The sequence below is a fragment of the Cervus canadensis genome, chromosome 5 (assembly GCF_019320065.1).
Source record: "Cervus canadensis isolate Bull #8, Minnesota chromosome 5, ASM1932006v1, whole genome shotgun sequence".
Taxonomy (NCBI): Eukaryota; Metazoa; Chordata; class Mammalia; order Artiodactyla; family Cervidae; genus Cervus; species Cervus canadensis.
In genome coordinates, this window is record NC_057390.1 from 4,168,908 (window position 1) to 4,194,368 (window position 25,461).

The window sequence follows — 25,461 nt, forward strand, 5'->3', positions numbered from 1 at the left end:
ATAAAAGACGCTCAACTAAAACCAGAAAAGCAGTAAGTGAGGGAAAGAAAAAAAAGAAACATAAAACAAGGGCAATGAATAGAAAACAGTCACAAATATGATAATTATTAACCCAACTATATCTATAATCATTGCAAATGTGAATGGACATCAGGATGTCAGAATGGGGAAAAAACAAAACTCAACTATATGTATTTACAAGAAACTCACTTTAATATAAAGATGCAAACACAAATCAAAGGAAGGCTGGAGTAGTTAATTTTAAACAAGCTGATTTAGAGCAAGGAAACTTACCAGAGATAAAGAGGAGACATTAAATAATGATAAAAAGCTTAATTCACCAAACATAGCAACCCATAAAGTGTATGCACCTAACAACACAACATGTCAACATACATAAAGGAAGAAATGATAGCGTGGCAAGGAGAGACACATAAGTCCACAACTACAGCTGGAGACGACATCATGCTCCTATCAGCAACTGACCGATCTAGCAGGCAGAAAATGAGTAACCACACGGTTGAATTGGACAGTACCAATCGCTGGAACTGACAGTTCTAGAAACTTCATTCAACAATAGCAGAATGCACATTCTTCTAAAGCTCATGTGGAATATTCTCTAAGTAGACTACATACGCCAGGACAGGGAGGCCTGGCGTACTGTGGTTCATGGGGTCGCAGAGTCAGACACGACTGAGCGACTGAACTGAACTGAACTGAACTGAGACTACATATGGGCTACAAAACATACATTAACAATTTTTTAAAGATTTTCTTTGATGTCGACCATTTTTAAAGTCTTTATTGAACTTGTGACAAAATTGATGCTTTTTTTTATGCTTTAGTTTTTTGGCCCTGGGCCATGTGGGATCTGAGCTCCTGGAACAGAGACTGAGTCCACACTCCCTGCACTTCGGAAGGTGAAGTCCCAACCACTGGACTGCCAGGAAAGTCCCAGCCTAACAAATTTTTAAAAATATAAATCATACTAAGTATGCTCTCCAACCACAGTAAAATTGAGCTGGAAATCAATAACAGAAAGATAACTGGAAAATCCCCAAATATGTGGAGATTAAACAACACACTTCTAAATAACACATGGCTCAGAAAAGAAATTTCAAGAGAAATATTTTGATATTTTAACTAAAGTAAAACATAACTTATCAAAATTAGTGGCATGCAGTGAAAGCAGTAGCTAAAGGAAATTTGTAGCAGTGAATGCATTTATTAGAAAAGAAGAAAGATCTAAAGTCAATAATCTAAGCTTCCACAGTAGGAAACTGGAAAAAGAAGCAAATTGAAAGGAAGGAGAAGAAAAGAAAAAAAATAAGAGAAGAACTCTATGAAACTTAAAACAGGAAGTTAAAACTGGACAGCTACGTGTAAAAGAATGAAATTAGAACACTTCTTAATACCATAGACAAAAGTAAACTCAAGATGGATTAAAGACCTAAATGTAAGGCCAGATACTATAAAACTCTTGGTGGAAAACATAACTCTTTGACATAAATTGGAGCAAGATCTTTTTCAATCCACCTCCTAGAATAGTGAAAATAAAAAGTAAATAGCTAAATAAATAAATAGCTAAATAAAAAAGTAATAGCTAAATAAACTTAAAAGCTTTTGCACAGCAACAGAAATCATGAACAAAACAAAAAGACAACCCTCAGAATGGGAGGAAATACTTGCAAATGAAGCAACCAACAAAGGATTAATCTCCAAAATATAGGAGAAGTTCATGCAGCTCAATATTAAAAAAAAAAAAGCCAATTAACCCAATCAAAAAATGGGTGGAAGATCTAAATAGACATTTTCCCAAAGAAGACATACAGATGGCTTAAAAGCACATGAAAAAGATGTTCAACATCACTAATTATTAGGGAGATGCATATCAAAACTACAATGAGGTATCACCTCATACCTGTCAGAATAGCCATCATCAAAAAAATCTATAAACAATAAATGCTGTAGAGAGTGCAAAGAAAAAGGAGCCCTCCTATACTGTTGGTGGGAATGTCTCAATAAATTGGTACAGCCACTATGAAAAACAGGTTGGGTGTTCCTTTAAAAACTAAAAATAGAGCTACCATATGATCCAGCAATCCCACTCCTGGGCATATATCCAGATAAAATCATAATTCCAAAAGATACACGCACCCCAGAATTAACTGCAGCACTATTTATAATAACCAGGACATGGAAGCAATCTAAGTGTCCATTGACAGAGGAATGGATAAAGAAGATGTGGTACATATATTACAATGGAATACTACTCAGCTATAAAGAAGAACACATTTGAGTTAGTTCTAATGAAGTGGATGAAGCTAGAGCCTATTATAGAGCAAAGTAAGTCAGAAAGAGAAAAACAAATATATATTAACATACACAGGTGGAATCTGAAAAAAAACATTGGTACAGACAGTCTTATTTACAAAGCAGAAACAGAGACACAGAAAGAAAACATGTAGAGAAAACAACATACGTGCCAAGGGGGAGAAGGGGGAGATAGGATGAACTGGGAGATTGGATTACACATACTTACTACTGAGACCATGTATGACATAGGAAACTAATGAGAACCTACTCTACAGCGCAGGGAGCGCTACTCAGGGCTCTGTGGTGGCCTAAACGGGAAGGAAGTCCACAGAAGGGCGGGTCCATGTGTGCGCATGGCTGGGTCACTCTGCTGGATAGCAGAGACCAACACAGCATTGTTAAGCAGCTAGACCCTAATAAAGTTTTTTAGAAAACAGCAAAACCCCCCAAAACTCAAAGCACACAAAACATTATACATCATTTGTGGGTGACAGGTATGTAGATAAAGTACAAACATGCAAGAGAGTTATACACTGACATCAAAGTTCTACACACCAACCACAAGAGCGGGGGAGGAAAAGGATGTGGAGCTGGGTCTGCAATGTTTTGTTTCTTTAAATAAAGAGACACTTTATTTAAATGATAAATATATTCTTTATAAAAATGGCAAAATGTTAGCATCTTCAACCTTGGACATGGGCTTATGTGGGCCTTTTATATTACTTTTGGGGAGGACACTGTTTTTGTATGCTTGAAATAGTTTCTAATTTTTTAAAATGCTAAAGATTATTCTATTAATAGTTGCAGGTTAGGTAAGAGATGGCTCTCCTGGTGACTCAGAGGTTAAAGCGTCTGCCTGCAATGCGGGAGACCTGGGTTCAATCCCTGGGTCAAGAAGATTCCCTAGAGAAGGAAATGGCAACCCACTCCAGTATTCTTGCCTGGAGAATCCCATGGATGGAGGAGCCTGGTGGGCTACAGTTCATGGGGTCGTAAAGAGTCGGACATGACTGAGCGACTTAACTTTCTAACTTAGGTAAAAGATTAGAGAAACAGTGTGGAGAACACTTAACAGAGAGACTACAATTCACAGTATACTTAGATAACCTAAGTGTTTGTTATACACTTAATTTATGGAAAGCTAAACAAAACTCTTTTAAATATGATGCAGGATGTACAACCAGCATATTTTCCCAGACTTACCTGCTCGACCTCTCTATTGAGGGCATCTACTTTTTCTTTTAATCTGTTCCCCTCTGCCTCTGCAGTGATAAGTTCTAATTTGAGGGTATTGTTATCTGCCTCTGCTTGACGGGCCTTATTTTCCCAGTTTTCAGCATCTTCGTTGGCTTTTCGGAGTTGGTCCATCATTTGCCTGTTCTCAGATTCCTAAAAAGTAAATCTTACGTGTTACTTTAAAAGAGTAAAATGTTAAACATATGATGCAAATTAAACATTATTTGCCAGGTCACTAGGAATTTACTTGTCAAGAGGACCATCTATAGCATAACCTCAAGGAATCCTATCTATACTCTCAATTTAGAAAATTGGTCCATTAATAATTAACAAAAGGGAATGGGCCAAGGATCTGCCCTGGTTCCTGAGTCACACACACTCTAGTACGGCTATGGTTTTACTCTTATCTTCCAGACCTCAATGAATATGTTTTTACATTTGCTTTGGTTTAAACAAGACTCCTCATTGCCTCTTTTCCCTATATATCTGCTTGCTGACTACTTGCTGGTCTGGTTTCTGAGTTTCTGCCTTGACCTGACCTTTTGTATCTATGTATTCCGGGGTTCCAGCTGCTCTTTTGGGCGGTACTGTGACTACAGAGCTTCTGACCGCTTGCATATCTTAAGCATCAGCTTCTGATAAATCTCTGGGTTTGGTGCATTTCCTATCTGGTTCCTGCCTTTCATTCATAACCCAAGCCTTAATCTTCTCCACCACAGGCTGTTCTATGACTCACTTTTGCTCTCTGTTCTAACAACTTGCCTGAAGTTGCTCAGAAGTAAAATATGCTGATAAACACTATTCATACATATACATTCAGGTATATACTGGGCGTACAATATAGAACCACATTGTTAGAACCTATGAGTTGGCTACCAGGGAAGCCCACCAAATATACATGAATGAATATACTGGGCGTACAATAAGAACCACATTGTTAGACCCTATAGACTGACTAAAGTAGGAGCTTATTTCTAAAAGAAAACAATCAGCTCCACAAACAATAGACTATGTTGAATAATAATTATGAAGCTACTTTTACAAAATACATTTAAAAAAATTATTTTAATAGTATGGTTTGACTAACCCATTCTAAAAACTTATTTATAATTCTGATAATTAATTTAAAGGACCCTTGATCTCTTTCTATCCTACTTGTTAGTAAACAGTTTAGAAACACGGGCTACATTTATTGCCAAAATTACAATAAACAACACCTCTAATTGTATAAGACTTTCAAATCAAGATTTAAGTTCTCACAAATATGATAAATCATGAGATTGGTTGAAATTCAGTTAATATCGCCACCTTGTGGTCTAATGGTACCTTGACCAATATGGAGGATCTGTGCCAAGTCTGTTGATTAAGTTAACATACTAATCTACTGTATTGGCTTTTAAGATTCAGATATTCCCGATGTGCCAGTAGGAATCAGATGTGTGTTTCCTATTACTGTACTAAAAATAACAGTTGTGTACAGAGTATGTACTTGGGAGATACATGGTACAGTGTACATAAACTGAATTTTACTCACATCAATTTTTACTCTCTTTAACTTTCTGTAGCACTTACTGTATATCATTCTTTTAAAACTGCCCTACAGCTTTATGTCAACTGGTTACTAACAGAGAAATGGAGAAGAGAGCCATTGCCCTCTGGCCCTAAGAAATAGATGGTCCCACAACAGAGTGATCAATTCTGATTTGCTACGCAATCAGGTGAAGCCTCTTTCGTCAAAGGTTTGTAATTGTCAATTACCATTTCCAAATATAAGTGAGCCCATGTTGATTCTGGCCCCTTGTCCTCCATCCAGTTAGGAGGGTTCTACTTATCTAAAATGGTTAAGTGGCAAAACAAAAGGGGTGCATTCTTGAGTTACCTTTCTGGATACTGGTGACCTTCTAAATATATAGTTAACACACAATTGTCAACATTAGAATATGCTACGCATTAAAGAAATGCACTTGATGCAGCCATTCCTATGAGTGCAATCAATCAATAGCTCTTGTGCAAATTCAGCTATCTTGGGCCAAAGGGAAAATAAATGTATACATACTTCAGACTTTAATATATTCTTCAGTTTATTAACCTCCAGATTAGTGTCTTGAACCTTCTGTTTAATGTCACTAAGTTCATTATGAGTATCATTCAGTTTCTTAGACAGTGCCTATGAGACAAAGACAGATTTTACAAAAAACTGAAAATTGTTCTACATCAAAACCACCATAAATATTTAAATATTTACAATATGATAAATAAAATTAATATACTTAATACATAAATCTCATATAAAAACAGTGAGAAAACACAGGAGTCCTAAGAGTAAGTGGACAAAGAACCCAAACACAATTCACAAAAAAGGAACCACAAACGGATAATACTTAAAGTTAAAATTTACTAGCAATCAAAGATATGGCAAGGAATGTACATTTTTATGTACTATTGGAATAAATGTAAATTTGAGGAAAGCAAATCTGTGATCTTCTACCTGGTGATGTATTAAGAGACATTTTTAAAAGCTCATAAAAACAAGAAAGACAAATACGTTGGCTTTTGTTAAAGGTAAGAGATGGATACATGGGTAGTCACTATACTCATGTCCACTCAGAAGGTTTCTTAATTTAAAAATTACACCTCATAAGCGTTTGATTCCATTTGAAAGCAAATCTATAAAACCTAATGAAAAGGAATGTCTAGTAAGGAATTATTTGCTCTGTGACAATATTTATTCATTAGGTGAATGATGCAATAAATAACAGTATCCACCTAGTGGTAAAACCACACAAAACATTATGCATCCATGAAAAAGTTTGGAAAAAATTTTTAATAACAGAGAAAAATGTTAATGCATATTTGAAAAAATCAGGATTAAACACTAAAAACATCTCAATTTGTTTAAAATCGTGGTATTGAGCGAGAAATTATTTTAAGGTTTCTGTTTTCCAAATCTTCTATGATATGGGTTTTTTAACAACACAGAGGGGTCCATCTTCTACATTTGGGCCCTATGACCCAAACATAGGAAAAATTTACTCTTGAACATTTGTATATTGTTATGGTAATAATTTTCTTCTGATTATGAAACATGTTTATTAAGGTATAACAAACAACTATGATGTTATAGTAAGCTAATAACAGTTACAAAATATTTATCAAGTGATAATGCTAGATGCTCTAAGTTCTTGCCAGGCATATTCTCATCTACTCTCCATTTTTACAGTTGATATGATCACACAGCCAGGAAGGGGGACTTGCACTCATGTGAGTCTTAAATACTTCACTCTGTTGTCTTCTCATGTAGAACAAAGCATGATGTAAAGTGGTATGTGGTTTTATCCCAGCTACATTAAAAATTTCATGTAAAAGACAGTATAAAATTTGTAAAGTATATTGAAAATCAGTATAAAAAAAAAAGTTAACAGCATATAACTGCATGGTAAAGATGAGAGCTTTTCATCTAATTTTCATAAATATTAGTTACAGTTAGCTTTAGCCTATTTGCTTTAGCGGTAAATAGAGCACACAAAAGTAGATTCTATAAGTTCACATCTCTTGTTTTTACTGCTATTAACTTTTAAAAATTAACCTTTATTTTAAAAGTTTTGATTTATAGAAAAGTTATTAAAATGGTATAGAGAGTGCCCATATAGGCTATACTCAGTTTTCTCTATTATTAACATCTTATATTAGTATAGTACATGTCACAATTCATGAACCAATGTTGATAGTTATTAACTGAAGTCCATAATTTATTCCTACTCCTTCCATTTTTATGGAATGTCCTTTTTCTGTTCCAGGATCCCAGTGTTCATTAACTTTTGAAAAAAATACCTTAACACCTCAAACAACTTTTTAATAATTAACAAAGCTTGGCGTCTTTATATCTGATTATGTAAATTAAATTATTTAACAGTTTAAAAATACAGACTTTTATGATGCAAACTAAACACATTGAGAGTGACAGCAAAGTGAAGGAAATCATTTGTATTGAAGAATTTCAATGGGGGAAGAAAGTTTTCAAGGAAAATTTTCTAATGATAAAATTAAAAGTGATACTGGTAATGAGAGCTCTTGATAAAACTGAACTGTACTGGCTTAGAGATGAACTAATTATAAGAGAAATTTTCCTAAAAAGAATCACAGTGCTAAAGAGGACCAAATAACGTGCCATGGTCAATATACTCATATTAAGAGCAAAGAGTCCATCAAATAAACCTACTCTTTTCTTCACCATTTCTGAAGGTTATCTTCATTTGCTAGTTTATTCCAATATTTACCCTTCACTAAGGAAGTACTTCCTAAGATTTAATACAAATGGTACACCCCTGTTCTCTAATATTTAACCTTATGTTTGAAAATTTCATTTATTTTCTGTGTAATAAAGATTTTAAAAATGGCTAGTTCCAAAGCCTGAGCTTTTCTATGAAATGAAACAAGGGCTGTAGCTCAGAAGAAACATATCTTTCTCAGAGAAAAAGATTCTAGGAACAAGTATACCTGGTTTTCTTGTTTAGCTTTAGCAAACTGTTCTTGGAGATTGTCATTCTCATGAGCCAAGATGTCCCTCTCCCTGGCTATTTGAGCCAGCTCATCATTTGTCTCATCCAGCTGCCGGCGCATTCTGGAAATGTCTTGTTCACACATAATGAGGGCTTCAGTAGACTGTCTATTCCACAAATCAGGCAGGAGAAGAGACATTTTACCGAAACAGAATAACAAATTTTCATGAGACAGAAGATAGACAGCATGAAAACATTTAAAGAGTTTTAAACACATTTAAATTTGCAGGAATAAATACTGCAAAGATAGTGCATTGAAGTTTCTCTGTGTTGCCAACATTACACTATGAAAAAGATGCCAAATAAATACACACAGTAGTCAATGATTTGTTACAGATTCAAAACTTCTGATGTTCAAGTATAAGAAAGTCATTGCCCTACCTCTAGATGCTAGATGCTCCTCTTCCTCTGCCCTTGTGAAAATGAGTGGTTCTCAGGGCTTAACTCTTAGCCTCCTGATTCTTCTCATGCCAGCACTTCTTTCTCTCTGACAGTTCCTATTCATATCCGAGGCTCCCAACCCTATCTACACTCAGACAACTCTGAAATGACCACCCCTGCCTCAGCTTCTAGAGGCCACCCCTTACACTCTAGACTCATATTTGACTGCTTACTAGACATACCTACAAGAAGGTCTTGGAAACTCTTCAAAGTCAAAGAAAAATCTTTTTCCATGTAGGTTCATCATGTCTAGTATTCATCACTAGCATTTGGCATTTTCCTAGATTCTTTCCCTCACAAACACCACACCCCTGTCCCTCAGCCTCCTAAGGCCAGTCTCTCACACCTATTCAGCCTGTGCAATCTCTCTGACAAAAGACATCTCACCAGCCTTTAGTGATTTCTCACTGCCCACAGGCTCATCTGTCTGTATCACAGGCCTCTGCCTGCCTGCCTAGCCTCTCCTTCGTTTCTCCCCTTACACTTTGGGTTCCAACATATTTACCTACTTGTCATTCCAGAGACTTTTGAACCCCACCTGTGGTTCTCTATGGCTCTTTGCTACCCTTTCTATCTTGAATGCTCTTCTCTTTCCTATCTTTGGCAAACACCAGATCTTCCCTTTACTTCCTCAAACAGACTCAGGCCTCCTTCCAACATTAGAGAGCTAGCATCTTATACATAACACTAAGCCCCTTGTTTCTATCTTTGTACCTAACATAGTACTTTGCCCCCCAATAAGTGATCAAATCTTTCTTGAGTAAGTGATTTACCTTGATGCCTGTTCCATCTCAGCAATGATATTCTTCATGCCTGAAATGGTCTTTTCCTTGAAAAATAATATAAGTATTAAGTACAAAATTATCTTAAACTGTATTTCTGTTAAAAGTGAATATATGAGAAGAATTTCCCACCTCCTTTTTGATTTACAGTTGTTTTTAAACACTTGTGTTCTATTCTTGCTACACTTTAAAACTAATGCTTAATTTATCAATGTGAGTATCTGTACTGGATAAAAACAATTGATTGTGCTCCTCAAAACAAAGACTATACTTAGGTATATTGATATGAGATCATCACATCAAATACCATTAAAAGATGTTTTGTGCAGTCACCCAGCAACATAAGAACCCCTTAAGCACTCTGTTTTTGGAGGAAACCCAATGATTTGGCACTGGGTTCTCTACTGGAAATAGGACTGATTTACTTCCTTACTTCTTCATGTTATAAAACCCAGGAAAGTGAATCATGTAAAATTAAATTTAGTTATTAAGAATAATGACCTTGACAAAGTACACCATATATATCAGTCGTCAACATCACCTTGAAAAAGCTGTTACAGTGGGATTACTTATAGAAGTATACTATTAATTTTAGGTGTAAGCTAGTAAGCAGGCCTAGGGCAAAAGTGTAAGAAATAAATTATTTCTATTTTTCTTTTTCAAGGGTGTGGAGAGAGAGTAGGATTAGTGGAATCAATCAAGACTGAGATGAGGGGGAATATCTTAATGCCATCAATACCATTTCCAGATGTCCTCCTTTAAAAACTAGCTGATCCTGGAACTAGTAACAGATACTACACATAGACACTTAGCACTGACATTAAGTCCTTAAAAAGTAGAAAAATTATTCTTCCACTAAAATAACCAGATTTCACTTTGCCTTTTAAATTTTCAACTCCTAGTAACCAAGTAACAAGATGAAAATTAAACCTGTAGTTCCCAACCAGTGCTGCTCCCATCATCAGAGACAACTCTGTGTGTGTGCGTATTTGTGTGTGTGTGTGTGTGTGTGTGTGATACGTCCTTACTCATGTGTTCCTCTCTAGGGTATTTTTAGCTCTGGTTTCCCATTCTGTTTTCTGACAGAATGGCACAGATTCCATATCTGGCCATAATGGATACTGAAGTATATGGTTAAAATATCCATTAGCAAAACTGTTAAACCCCTTAAAGAATCACAGCCAATGGAGGAAAAACAAAGAGAAAATACTGCTTACTATGGAATATTTACAAATGCTTTGGAAATACAACTTAACACACTTCTAAATAAATTCTGAAAAGCTAACTGAATTTCTAGTATTTCTGACAGCTGTTACTTGGTTAAGATTTAAACATGGCTTATAGGCCTAAAAAGATCTCTCTTTTATCAAAAGAAATTCCTTGAAAGATTCTCTAAAAATACTGCAAAAGTATTCCGGGCAAACAAAATTACTGTATAGAATCCAATAATATATCCTCCTAGACTATTTTTCTCTTAATGTGACCCTAATAGTACCATTTTTTAAAATTTATATCATTATCAACTTGATAATCCTTGTACAATCTCAATATATTTGTCCAATCAGAGACATAGATTCAAGTTAATTGTTAAAAATTCAACGTGGACAGGGTGGTCATATATCTACTCAGAAAAAAGAAACAAACTAAAATTTTATACAAATAATTCTGACTTTTATGATTCAAAAGTCTATGAACTTGCTATTGAATTTTCTAACTTTAATTGATATCAAGTAGTAGAACAAATTTTAAAAAACTATGCTTACCAGACCAAATTCACTTTATTCACTATAATATAGACTTTTCCATAGTAATTACTTTTCCAATGTAGTCTCCAGATTAAACTAATAAAACTACTATTTTTCACTGAAAGGTATTATAAATTCAGCTCTGAAATATCATTGTATAGAACGTTTCCTCTTTTGAATGTGTAACACTGTTTTCCCTTCATAGGATGGATGTGTTTACATTCATAATCCTATATAATACTCAATTTTGAAATGGACTTGCAACTCAATATTCTTTGTGAAGGAGAAGATAATATTGGTACAGTTAGCAGAGTGGAAGACGTGAAATTAATCAGACTTTTCCAGTTAAGCCAAAATTTACTACCTCGTGTACTTTGATAACTTCAATTATGCTCATGATATCCAAATCTATTAACTTCAATTTTCTCTGCAAACCTTAAAATACAAGATTCAACTCATGTCACAAAGGCATGTTGATAACCTTCCTCACTAAGCTTGCTCTGTGTCCTGTGTTTCCTACTTCACACACAGGAACTAGTCATTGGGCTCCTAAGTCAGAAAGCACATCCTGTCAGTCTTACTTCCTAAACAGAGCTATCTGTTTCTCTCATGGACACTGTCACTTCCTAATACAGTTCTTATCACTTTACTCCTAACTATGTCCTATCACTACTCTCATTTCCCTACAACCCACTTTTTACAATGGATTAACAAATGACAGGATAATGCTTTAAAGATCTAATTGTAACAACTCATTTACATGATTTCAATGATCCTCTACATCCATGATGATGGTATCTAAACTCAACATCTCATGTATTTTTGATTTGTTGCTTATCTATCCCATCTTATCTTTTACCTGTCTTCATGCCCCCATATGCCCCTCCTTGCACTCTATTTCTTGATAGTTTAGTATGAAATCTATCAAGAAATCTCACCAAATTCTCTGATGAAAGCCACTGGGCTTCCATATAAGTTGCTCTACTTGTTTGGATCACCTTTTCTCTAAACAGCGCTCTACCATTCTGGATCACTCCTTTCTCTAAATCTTTTTCTGGCTAATTTCTAGTCATCTTGCAGGGCAGTATAAGCACCATCACCGTATGGAAGGCTTCCTAGATATTCTTCCTCCCCTAATCCAACCCCTGGCCTGAATCAGATGTTTCTGCCAAACTTCACTCATACATTGTGCATGTGCCATTATGGCGCTTGGCATATTCCATCATAACAGCATCTTTCTTTATCTTGCTTTGAATTATACCACAGGCCTTTGGAAGGTATGCCCACTCAGTCCCAGTTTCTAACGTAATACCTGGTACATGTCAATAAATGTTTGTTGAAAGGATGGATGGATGGATGAGTGAATGGCTTAGTTCCCTTAGAGGGAAAGACCCTCTAAGTTAGTGCCCTTACAGAGGGGAAAGACCCTAAGCCAGTGATGCTGCCTTTGCTTAAGACATTTGTAGAAAACAGTTTAGGAATTGCCTTCAGAATCAGTTTATGAGCTAGAAAGGGGGTCATTATTTCAAAACACCTTTATTTGTCATTGTTTGAACAACAAAACTGTGGGATGAAGTTTATCACCCAATTTGTTTACCAGTTCCATATGATCCACTCTCAAAGGCTGAAGATGATGGAAAAACATGATCCTAATTTTGAATATAAACTTCATTGTATTTAATGACATATATTGCCTCCCAAGGTGGCTACTTGAAAATATAAGTTCTGGTGCGCTTTTAAAAAGAAATCAGTCTCACTGCTTTTTTTAAATTATGCTTTACATTTTGAGATGTTTGAATTAGTTATTGTTAGTAAAAGTTGATCAGAAATTGATGAGAGAAAAATTTATTTAAAAATATTAGCTAGTGAATTTGAACACATATTTCCTAAGACTATCCTGAAATATTTCAAAATCAGATTTTAAAGTTTCACCTCTCTAAGGAAAAAAAGTTGGGAAAATCCTATTATTTTATTCAGATTCAAGTTCAAACATTTCTTTTAAATCACAGTTCTCAGAACATACTTTCATTGCCAAACTCTCTCCAAGGGACGCAATATTCTCAGATTTTTTATCCAAACATGCTTGCAGGCATTCCTTTTCTTTAGCCAAATCATTGAGGGTTGCACCAAGAATGCTGATTTCTTCTCGTTGGGCAATACTTTGTCTTGTAAAATTATCTAAATGTGTAATCATAAAGGCATTGTTTTAAAAAAGATAAAAATTTTTCCAGTTCAAGCAGAGTGAAGTACTTTTTAAAGTAAATTCTCCTATACTATATTCAATGACTAAAGATAAAATACTCTATTCCAAATTTTAAAATGGCTTTTGTTGTTAGTGATTAAAAATGAAGATTAATCATTCTAAATGACTTATAAATGAAAAAGCACAATTAACACATTTGAATTAGAACAGCAAAGGAAAGTTCTATGTAACAAGTTCTCAAAGTAGAATGTGTGGTGGGAGAGGGGAAGGTGTGTGGAGAAAGTACATGGAATGTTGATTTTTTTTCTCTTCTAATTTCACCTTCCTTTAGCTTCAAATCACTATTGCATATAAATTGGTAACTACCAGATCTTAAAAATATATTCAGTTAAGTCATCATTGGAGTCGAATATCTTCTAATATTCTGATTTTCTCCACAGCACTGTTATAAACATTCCTAGAAAAAAATCATCCCAAGAAGTCTGATTTGCTTTGTAAGTATGCTGGAATGCCAGTGTCAGTGTTGAAGTCCTATATAATTGGTATAGAAAAGTGGTTTTCAAATTGTGGTTTTTCAACCAGAACCATCAGCATCACCTGGGAACTTGTTAGAAATACAAATCCTTAGGTCCCATCCTAGACCTACTGAATTAGAAATTCTGAGTGGGCAGAGCAATTTATGTTTCAACAAGCACCCTGGGAAAGATACAAAATCCCTGGCATATCCTACTCCGAGGAGCCTGGCTCCAGTGAGCTTAGCTCTCCTGAAGTTTGAGGAGCACTGGTCTAGACCATCTCTACCCAAAGAAAGTTGGTGTGACTAGACCTCTAGGTAAACAACTACTAAGGGCCACCCACTGCGGCACTGAGAGTGGAATTCCATATCACAAGAGGGTGATGTATACAAAAGGGATGTATCTTGTTTCTTTTCTAGGCAAACCACTTGTTTTGGGTGTTCTGATATCTGAGTTCATTCCCATTGGCAGAAAACAAACTCTAACCTATTCTAGGATCTCCTAGCATCCCATTTATGCTACCACCCCATTTTTCTGCTACTCTTAATAGCCAAACTTCTGTTTGACTTCTGTTCCCTCCTGTCTATACCATCTCATTCCCAATCATTCCTCAGACTACTCCATCTTTTTCATCTAACACTATAATTCAAACTTTTGGGGGACCCATGTTTCCAAAACCTCCAATGTGTTAATCCAATCAATATATTTTCATTCTCATCTTATTTCGCTTCTCGAAAGTATCTGACAATTGATCATATCCTCCTTTCTAAAACACATTGCTCTCTTGCCTCCCCAAATGACACTCACTTCTGGGTTTTCTTCCTACTTCTTTGGCTTCTTCTTAGTCCTGGATCCTCTTCTCCTCATTCTCTACATTTTCCCTAGGTGATTTCACGGTTTTAAAATATCATTTACATGCTGGTGTGTCCTAAATGTGTATCTTTAGCTTAGATTTCTCTTCTGAGATACTAACTTATCTATTTACCTACTTACCCTACATTTTTACTTGAACTTAAAATCCAAAAATGAGTTCTTCAATATTCTCCTTTTATATTTACTTTCTGCCCCAGTAAAAAGCACCCCACCCACCTAATTGCTTATGTCAGATATTTTTGATCTGCATAATAGCAAACTTTAAAAGTCTTATTCAATTTTAAAATGAGTACTTTTATTGTCCTGACCAAAATTTTAATTTAAAGTTACAAGAAGATTAAGTTATGACCATATTTTGATAAAGAACACTGGTAAGAAACAATCAGAAGAGACTTCATAAAAATAATCTTCTCTATAAACTCAAATGAACTATAGATATATCCAAATCTATGTATACTTTCTACCAAAAATAGTATATATGTAATACATTTCATTACAACAGCTATGGGCATGATATAATATAATATAAAAGCTTGTAAGTTTAAAATTGATCATCATAAATTTACAAAGTACTGCTGCTTTGTTTAGCTATTCCTTCATTGAAAAATATGAAGCCATGTCTAAGTATTTATGGATCTAAGTTTAAGTAAAACATTTTACTATCAAAGAAAAATACATTTTCTCATGATTTTTGACTAAAAACTTTTAACTTAAGGGTCTATTTCTAAGTTTCTCTATGTTATAACTGAAGAGAAGAAAACTTTTTTTTCCAGACTTAAAAAACAAAAAGGAACATCAGGAAAAAACTCACCAATTTTTTCATCCAAGCACATAATTTTCTCCTGAGTAAGCTGTAGCTCATACTTTTTCTTAGCAAGGTGTCGCTGAGTATCAGAAAGATCTTTCTCTGTGTTTTCATATAAAAGTCTGTAAACATTTTAATAATAAAACTAATTCTGAAATTTTATGTTTTATCAACTTTTTAGTGTATTTAAATCTAAGAACTTTTAAGGAAACTAATGCACATTTTTTCTTCTTAGTATTTTCATTATAAAAACACACTATAGGAGGTCTGAAATATAAAGGGTAAAAGGGGATCCTCAATCTATCACTGTAACATAAACAACTTTAGTATTCATTAGTGCTTTTTTGCTTTGCATAAAGTTACCATAATCTAAATTCAAACTTGAGTTCAGATTTTTTTCACCTATACTCAATCTTTAACACTTTTCAGTCTTATAATTTAGCCCTTCAAAGGATCATTTTCTACTGAAAAGCTTTATATGAGCAATAGCCATTTGCTTTCAAGTAAATATAACCATTTACTTAAGTACTCCCCTAATATTAGACATTTGGGTTCATTTCAGGTTTTCATTAGCATAAATAAATCTGTAATGAACAGTATTTCACTGAATCCACAAACACTTACTAAGTATGTAGCAGGCACTATGGTGAACTAGATGGGCAGGGACCCTGCTCTCATGCAATTCATAGTCAATAAACAAATAAGTAGACAGACTACAATTTCTGGAAATATGGAAGCTAGATAATCTGAAAGTACTCTCACCACAAAACACACATACTAAAGAAGATGTAAGAAGCATCCTTTAAAATGTATAGCAAAACTCAGAACCATCTGTAAGAGAAGTCCTTTGGTGTCAAATCAGAGTAATAAGACTATGAACTGATGTTATATTAGATATGGTTGGGGTTTACCTGTCTCAATAGCCTAGAGTCTTGTCTTCTAACTCAGAAACAGAAGATGAGGCTACAGAAATGTCTGCAACACAAGTTTTAGGAATAAGATCCCCCACATAAAGCCACTAAGAGCTATACTATTAGTGGAGAGGCCAGACTAGAGGAAATCAGCTTGCCAAACATTGCTAAGGCAGGGTAACAAAAATAACTAAACATCTTCGTTGGGAAATCTCAATCTCAAGATAAGAAATCAAAATGAAATCTGGTTCCAGGACGGTAATATAATCTAGAAAACTTGGTGGAAATACACAAAAGTTTACTGGAGGGACATGACTTCAACTCAGGCACAAACTAAACCCCAGACAAGAGTCTGTCGAAAATAAGCTCACAAACCAACACAATATTGTAATTATCTTTCAATTGAAAACAAATTTTTACAAAATGAGCTCACAATTCAATCTTAAAAACATTCTAAGAAACAACCCAAACGTAGTGGGAGTCAAAAGACACACAAACTAAATTAGATCTCAAAGAACTTCAGATTATAGCCTGATTAAACAGAAATTTTAAAATAATTTTAAATACTAATACATAAAAAGTGTAATAAAAATATATAATAAAAAGAGCCAGCAGATTTTAAAAAGAACCAATGAGAACTTCAGGAAATTAAACTAAGAGCATTTAAATAAAAATTTTAAATGACATCAAACGACAAGTTTAAGAACAAAACAGATACCGCTAAAGAGACAATTAGTAAGCTAGAAAAAAAAGCCAGATCAGGGGAAATTATCTATAATAGAGCACAGATAAAAAGACAGAACAAAAACAAACAAACAAACAAAAAAAGACGGAACAAATACAAAGGAAAGTTTAGGAGACATAAACAACAGAATGACGAGGTCCAATATTTACCTAATAGGGATTCCAGGAAAGAACAAACACAATATTCAAAAAAACAATGGCTCATATAACACATGAAATCTTACGCTAAAGAAATATCAATGAAAAAAAAAAGAAATATCAATGAAAAACATGAAAACCAGCTTTAAGGGAATGTAAATCATGGGTAGAACAAAAAACAAATCTGTATCTAGTAAATGGGGGAGGGTAAAAGGACTTAAAGGGAGACAAGATTTCTACATCAACAATACAATAAAAAACTAGGTAGAATATCTAAATAGACACTTCTCTAAAGTAGACATACAGATGGCCAACAGGTACATGAAAAGATGCTCAACACTGCTAATTATTAGAGAAATGCAAATCAAAACTACAACCAGGTATCATGTCAAACCAGTCAGAATGGCCATCACCAAAAAGTCTACAAATAATTAATGCTGGAGAGGGTGTGGAGAAAGATGAATCCTATTATCTTGTTGCTGCTGCTGCGAAGTCGCTTCAGTCGTGTCCAACTCTGTGCAACCCCATAGACGGCAGCCTACCAAGGCTCCTCTGTCCCTGGGATTCTCCAGGCAAGAGCACTGGAGTGGGTCGCCATTTCCTTCTCCAATGCATGAAAGTGAAAAGTGAAAGTGAAGTCGCTCAGTCGTGTCCGACTCTGTGCGACCCCATGGACTGCAGCCCACCAGGCTCCTCCGTCCATGGGATTTTCCAGACAAGAGTACTGGAGTGGGGTGCCAGTGCTTTCTCCATTGTTGGTGGGATGTAAATTGGTATACATCCTCTATGGAAAACAGTATGGAGGTTCCTAAAAAAACTAAGAATAGGGCTACCGAGCTACTATACGATCCAGCAATCCCACTCCTAGGCATATATCCAGGGAAAATCACACTTTGAAAAGATACTTGCATCCCAATGTTCACTGCAACACTTTACAATAGCCAGAACGCGGAAGCAACCTAAATGTCCAGCAACAGATGAAGATGTGTATATATATACAGTGGGATATCACTCAGCCATAAAAAAATAAAATAATGCCATTTGCAGCAATACAAATGGACCTAGAGAGTATCATACTAAGTGAAGTAAGCCAGAGAAAGAAAAATACCATCTGATATCGCTTATATGTGGAATCTAAAAACAGACACAAATGGACTTATTTACAAAACAGAAAGAGACTCACAGACACAGAAAATAAACTTTGGATTACCAAAGGGGAAAGATGGGTGGGATAAGGTAAATTAGGAGGCTGGGATTAAATATACACACTACTATATATAAAACTGGTAACCAATAAGGACCTACTCTATCACACAGGGAACTATACTCAATATTCTGCAATAACCTACATAAGAAAGGAATCTGAAAAGGAACATACATTTATGTAATTGAATCACTATACTGTATACCTGAAACCAACACAGTATTGTAAATCAACCTTACTTTAATAAAAATATTCTTGAAAATACATGCTAATATAAGAGCCATAAATATAATAAGTGTATTAATTCATGTGACAATGAATAAGTCCTGGAAAGACAGGCAGAGGATGTGACAAAATCTTCTGGTGTGCACTGTGGCCATCCTTATCCTGTTAAACTATACTGAAGCTGCATATTTTCCAAAATAGCCATAAGATCCCTGTATAACTCAAGAATACATCTAATAGGAAAATGGAAAACTGCATGCACAATTAGAAGTTCTCAAATCAGACTTTTAAAACTGACCCATAAACCCACACCGAAAACAGACATTCAAGAAACAGAAACTTCAGAAATAAAGCTGGTATCTTCTTTTGCGGACTCTTCTAACAGGCCCTCCAATGTCAGAAAACTCATTCAAGATATATTTAGGAGGTTTTTATACCAAAGCCCAAAGGGGCTTAGATTATAAACTACCTGATGTACTTTTTTTCAAATGGTTATTTTGGAGCTTAAAACCAACTCCTCTGTGCACCCTCAGTAGGTGTTAAAAATAAGGGTTCTGGCATAGCATGCGATTCTCCTGATTCCTCTTTATGGTCTTATTCTCAAAACAAATTACCGTTTGGTTCTCAAACTGCACTCTCCACTAGTGCTCAGTTGTACACACTTTGCCCAGTTCTAAAGAAATACTCATTCAGAGACACTCAAAATAACGCTTTCATAGATAATTATTTTTAATTAAGTAGATTTTCCAGAGAAACTCAAACTAGTGAAACAGAAAATTCTACAGATGACAGCACTCATAAACCAAGCTACAAGGTATAGTGATGGCTTTTTACAGTTTCCATTCAGCATTTTACCAAAGAAAATTACAAGCAAGTTTGAGAGCAGAGACTGAAATTTATGCTTTGCTACCTCAGAATGACTCTAAGGCTTAAAATTCAAAATGAGAAATCTGTACCTATTATAAAACTCAGTGCACAGAATAGAATGCTTCCTTCACAAAATGACATAATCAGAACCAAATGACAGATTTTTAGAGTAATTTTGGAAAACGTCTTGACAGGTGATTTGTCTGGCCAGAAATCATATAGTGAAGGTTCTCAGTATGACATTAATGTGGGATCTGACATACAGTTGCCATCTCTAGCTCAGAGTCCTATTATAGATTTTGGTTGCTTCCCAACTTGGGCAATTATGATTAGAGCTGCTACAAACACTATGTGTAGATTTTTGTGGGTACATAACATTTTCAACTTCTTTGGGTAAATATCAATAAGCATGATTGGTGGATCATACGGTTAAGTGCATGTTTAGTTTTGTGTGAAACTGCCAAATAGCTTTACAAAGTGGCTGTGACACTTTGAATTCCCATCAGCTCCTGTTGATCTACATTCTTACCAGAATTTGTTGTGCTTCTGATTTTGGCCATTCTAATAGCTATGTTTTAATATCTTGTTTTAATTTGCAGTTCCAGATGATGTATGATGTGTTGCATCTTTTTATATACTTATTTGATATCTCTATAGCTTCTTTGATGAGATGTTTGTTAAGGTCTTTAGCCCATTCTAAGTGGGTTGTTGCAAAATTTAAAAAATCCTTATTGCAAAATTCAGACTTAAATTGAAGAAAGTAGGGAAAACCACTAGGTCATTCAGGTATGACCTAAATCAAATCCCTTACGATTATACAGTGGAAGTGACAAATAGATTCATGATATTAGATCTGACAGACAGAGTGCCTGAAGAACTATGGACTGAGGTTTGGGACACTGTATAGGAAGCAGTGATCAAGACCATTCCCAGGAAAAGAGAAATGCAAAAATGGTTGTCTGAGGAGGCCTTACAAATAGCTGAGAAAAGAAGCAAAAGGCAAAGGCAAAGTTCTAAGTGTTGAACTTTGGTCAACGTTTGTTGTAGCTGCAGATGCCAGAGGTGTTTCATGTCTCTATTGTCCTGTTTTTGTTTCTCTTACTGACTACTTTAGGCTTCCCTACATGCTCCTCTTCAGGCCTATTTTCCTCAATTAACTAAAAAGAATCTGCCTGCAATGCAGGTGACTCAGGTTCAATCCCTGGGCTGTTAAGGTTCCCTGGAGAAGGAAATGGCAACCCACTTCAGTATTCGTGCTGGGAAAATCCCACAGACAGAGAAGCCTTGCGGGCTACAGTTGATGGGGTCACAAAAGAGTCAGACCGACTTAGCGACTAAACAACCAAAACAAAATATCTGGCTTTCAAAAAATTACAAGGCATGCCAAAAGGCAAGCAAAAACAGCCTGAAGGATCAATGCAAGATTCAACCATGGCTGAAAAGTAGACAACATGCAGTAATAGGTGGATAACATAAGAAGAGAGATTGAAAAAAAAAAAAAGAAGAAGAAGAAGAGAGATGGAAACTCTGAGAAAATAAAATGAAAATGATAGCATAATACTATGACAAGATCCTTGATATGCCCTTGATGGGTTCATCAGTAGATTGGACACGGTCAAGAATAAATCATTGAGCTTAAAAATGGGTCAATAAAAACTTCCCAAACTGAAAAGCAAAGAGAAGAAAAAAAAAAACAAAAACGGAACAGAATATCCAAGAATTGTGAGTCTAACTGAAATGCCAGAAGGCGAAAAAAGGAAAAGAATAAGAACATGAGAAATAGTTGATGTAACAATGACCTAGAACTTTCCAAAATTAACATACTATATACAGAGAACTGCAAAACACTGATGACAGAAATCCAAGATCTAAATAAATAGAGAAATATTCCATGTTCATGGATTGAAACTCTCCAGATTATTATGTCAGTTCTTTCCAATTTGATCCACAGATTCAATGCAAACCCAGCTGTAATCTCAGAAAGCTATTTTACAGATATTAACAAGCTTATTCTAAAGTCCACATGGAAACAAAAGATCCAGAATAGCCAATATAATACTGAAGAGGACAAAGTTGGATAATTCACAAAGTTGGAAAAAGACAGTACAGGTTGGCAAAAAAAAAAAAAATTAATCCAGTAGAATAGAGAGCCAGAAATGGGCCCACACAAATATAAGCAACTGATCTTTGACAGAGGAGCAGAGACAATTGCACAAGAGCAGTATTTTAACAAGTGCTGGGACAATTTTGTTGCTGCTCGGTCGCTAAGTCGTGTCCGACTCTGTGACCCCATGAATCGCAGCATGCCAGGCTTCCCTGTAAGTCACTGTCTCCCAGAGTTTGCTCAAACTCATGTCTTTTGAGTCAGTGATGCCAATTTTAGAGCATCCATATGCAAATTAAGTAAACTACAGCTTTCACAAAAATTAACACAGATCACTGACCTTAAGTATCAAATGCTAAACTATACAATTTCTAAAAGAAAACATAAGAGAAAAATATTTGCCCTCGGATTTAGTCGAGTTTTTAAATATTACACCAAAAACACAATTCATGAAAGAAAAAGTTGCTAAGCTGAACACTGTCAAAATTTTAACTTTCTGCTCTGCAAAATGCACTATTAAAAGAATAAAAAGACAAAGCACAGACTGGGAGAATGTATTTGAGAGGGCTTCCTGGGCAGCTTAATGGTAAAGAATCTGCCCGCAATGTGGGAGACCTAGGTTCAATCCCCGGAATTGGGAAGGTCCCCTGGAGAAGGGAATGGCAACCCACTCCAGTATTCATGCTTGGTGAATCCTACGGACAGAGGAGCCTAGCGGGCTACAGCCCATGAGGTCGCAAAACTCGGACATGACTGAGTGACTAACACTTTCACTTTCTTTCACTTTATCTGATAAAAACATGACCCAAAATATATAAAGAAATCTTAAAGTTCAACACTAAATGGATAAACAATTGAAAAATTGGGCTAAAGATCTAAAGAGACACCTCACCAAAAATACACAGACGGCAAACAACAATATGAGAAGAGATTCCACATTACCTGTCATTGAAGGTGAAGGTGAAGTCACTCAGTCGTGTCCGACTCTTTTCGACCCCATGGACTGTAGCCCACCAGGCTCCTCTGTCCATGGGATAGGCAAGAATACTGGAGTGGGTTGCCATTTCCTTCTCCAGAGAATTGCAAATTATGACAAGAGATCACTACACACCTATTTTAATGCCTAAAATACAGAAATTTGACAATAATAAATGCTGACAGAAAGTCTCCTTCATTCCTTTTAATGGAAATGCAAAACGGCATACTCACTTTGAAAGAGAATTTGGTAGTTTCTTACAAAGTTAAATGTAGTTTTACTATATGATTCAGCAATTGTGCTCATAAGTATTTATTGAACTGATCTAAAAAATTCTGCTCTGGGAATTCTCTGGCAGCCCAGCGGTTAGGACTCTGCATTTTCACTGCTGAGGGCACAGACAGGTTCAACACCTACTCAGGGAACTAAGATCCTGCAAACTGTGAGGAGAAGACAAAATAAAAATTTAAATAAAAAAATAAAAACTCTGTCCACACAAAAACCTGCACATGAAAGTGTATAGCAGCTTTATTAACAATTGCCAAAAACTAGAGCAACCGAATGACTTTCAGTAGGTGTACAGATAAACACACTGTGGTACATACATACGATAGAATATTATTCAATAAGACAAAATGAACTATCAAGGTATGAAAAGCACACGGATGAACCTTAAATGCACATTACTAAGTGAAAGAAGCCAGTGTGAAAAGGCTATGTACCATATGATTTCAATTATATGACATTCTGGAAAAGGCAAACATTACCTCAGCCAGGCAACTGAAGTCAAAATCAACAGTGATACATCATATTGGTAAGATGTACTCATGACACCTGAATATCTGTATACTCGAAAATGGCACCTTATTGCTGTGACCTTTCTCTCAAAAACATAACCTAGTCTAACCACGAGAAAGTCATCAGACGAACTCCAATTGGAAGACATTCTACAAAATACCTGATCAGTATTCCTCAAAACTGTCAAGGTCATCACAAACAAGGAACGTCTGAGACTTTCATAGCCAAGAGAAGCCTAAGGAGACAAGACAACTAAATGTAATATGGTGTCCTGTATGGGATCCTGGATCAGAAAAAGGACATTATGGAAAAAGTAAGGAAATCTGAATAAATTACAGACTTTACTTTATTAGAGTGTATCAATACTGATCGGCTAATTTTAACAAATTAACCATACTAATGCAAAATGTTATTAACAGAGGAAACTGGGTGTGAGGTATGTAGGAACTCTGAACTATCTTCACAAATTTTCTGTAAATCTAAAACTTCTCTATAATACAAAGTTTCATTTTTAAAAATTTGTATTTTCATATATAAGCAATCAGAAAGTAAAATTCTAAAGTTCCATTTGCATCAGTATCAAAAAGCAGAAAATACTTAGGGATAGATTGACAAAAATAATGTAAGAGCTATACATTGAAAATTATAAAACATTATGAGAGAAATTGAAGATCTAAATAAAGAAATGGACAGGAGTTCCCTAGTAATGGCCCAGTGGTTAGGACTTGCTGCTTTCAATGTAGTGGCCCAGGTTCGATCCTTGGTCCAGGAACTAAGATCCCATGAGCCACTAAGCATGGCCAAAAAAAAAAGAAAGAAATGGAAGTGTTCATGAGTAGGGGTTTTTCACCAATTCCAAATTCCCAAGGCTTTTCTGTTTATACTATGAAGCTGATTCTAAAATTAAATAAAAATGCAAGGAACCAGAATATCCAAAACAACTTTAAAGAAAGAACAAAGTTAGAGAACTAACAGTACCTAATTTGAGGACTAAAAAAGTAGTCAGGAAGTTATACTGGCATCAAGACATAGAAATAGATCCACCAAACAAAACAGACAATCAAGAAATAGACCTTCACATATATGGACAACTGACATTCTACAAAGTTACAAAACCATTTAGTGAAAAAAAGGAAAGCTTTTCAACAAGTGGTGCTAGAACAATTGGATATTCATATGTAAAAAAAAGTGAATGGTGAACTACACCTTCTACCATAAACAAAAATTAACTTGAAATGGATTGTAGATTTAAATGTAAGAACTGAAACTATAAAGCTGCTAGAAGAAAATCCAGGAGAAAAATCTCATCTTAGGCTTGACAATAATTTCTTTAAAAGAATACAAAGGTTGGAAATAAATTTTTAAAAAGCAGTAAGTTTCACTTATTGATTAAGTGAAACTTACTGCTTTTTAACATGTACATGTACATGTAAATCCATGGCTGATTCATATCAATGTATGACAAAACCCACTGGAAAAAAAAAAAAAAAAAATATTTCCTCTTTAAAAGATGCTTAGGAAAATAAAAAGGCAAGCCACAGACTGGGAAAAAATATATGCCAAACATATATTGTACCTGACAAAGAATTTATATCCAGAATATAGAAAGGATTTTTACAACTTATTAATACATATAACTCCATAAAAGTTTGCAAAAGTTTTGAACAGACACTAAAGAAGATATATTTATGGCACAAAATGACATGAACAGATGCTCAAAATCACTAGTTATTAGAGAAGGCAAATCAAAACCACAATACATACCTATTAGGAGGGCTAAAACTATAAAGATACTGTATATGAAGTATTGATGAGGATATGTAACAACTGGCACACTCAATCACTGCTGGTGAAAATGTAGAATAAAATAGCACAACCACTTTGAAAACCGTTTAATGGGTTTTTCAGAAATTAAACACATCTTCATCATGTGACTCAGTCACTGCAGTCTCAGGTGTCTACCCAGGGAAGTCAGAGCACACGCCCATGTAGAGACTCACGTGTGTATGCATGCTCTAA

The 25,461-nt window shown here is 35.2% G+C and overlaps 1 protein-coding gene across 6 annotated transcripts in view; it reads right to left on the reverse strand.

Moving 5' to 3' along the window:
• Window positions 1-25,461, reverse strand: part of TSGA10 (testis specific 10) — a 93,088-nt gene that overhangs the window by 27,541 nt on the left and 40,086 nt on the right. For 5 of the 6 annotated variants that reach the window (XM_043467901.1, XM_043467899.1, XM_043467898.1 and 2 more), the window contains 6 exons: window positions 15,482-15,597; window positions 13,103-13,257; window positions 9,326-9,381; window positions 8,050-8,218; window positions 5,609-5,719; window positions 3,520-3,705 (listed from right to left, as the gene is read on the reverse strand). In XM_043467901.1, coding sequence (XP_043323836.1) covers window positions 3,520-3,705; window positions 5,609-5,719; window positions 8,050-8,218; window positions 9,326-9,381; window positions 13,103-13,257; window positions 15,482-15,597 — 793 coding nt within the window. The remainder of the gene's footprint in view (window positions 1-3,519; window positions 3,706-5,608; window positions 5,720-8,049; window positions 8,219-9,325; window positions 9,382-13,102; window positions 13,258-15,481; window positions 15,598-25,461) is intronic. The other variant, XM_043467900.1, reaches the window with a different exon arrangement.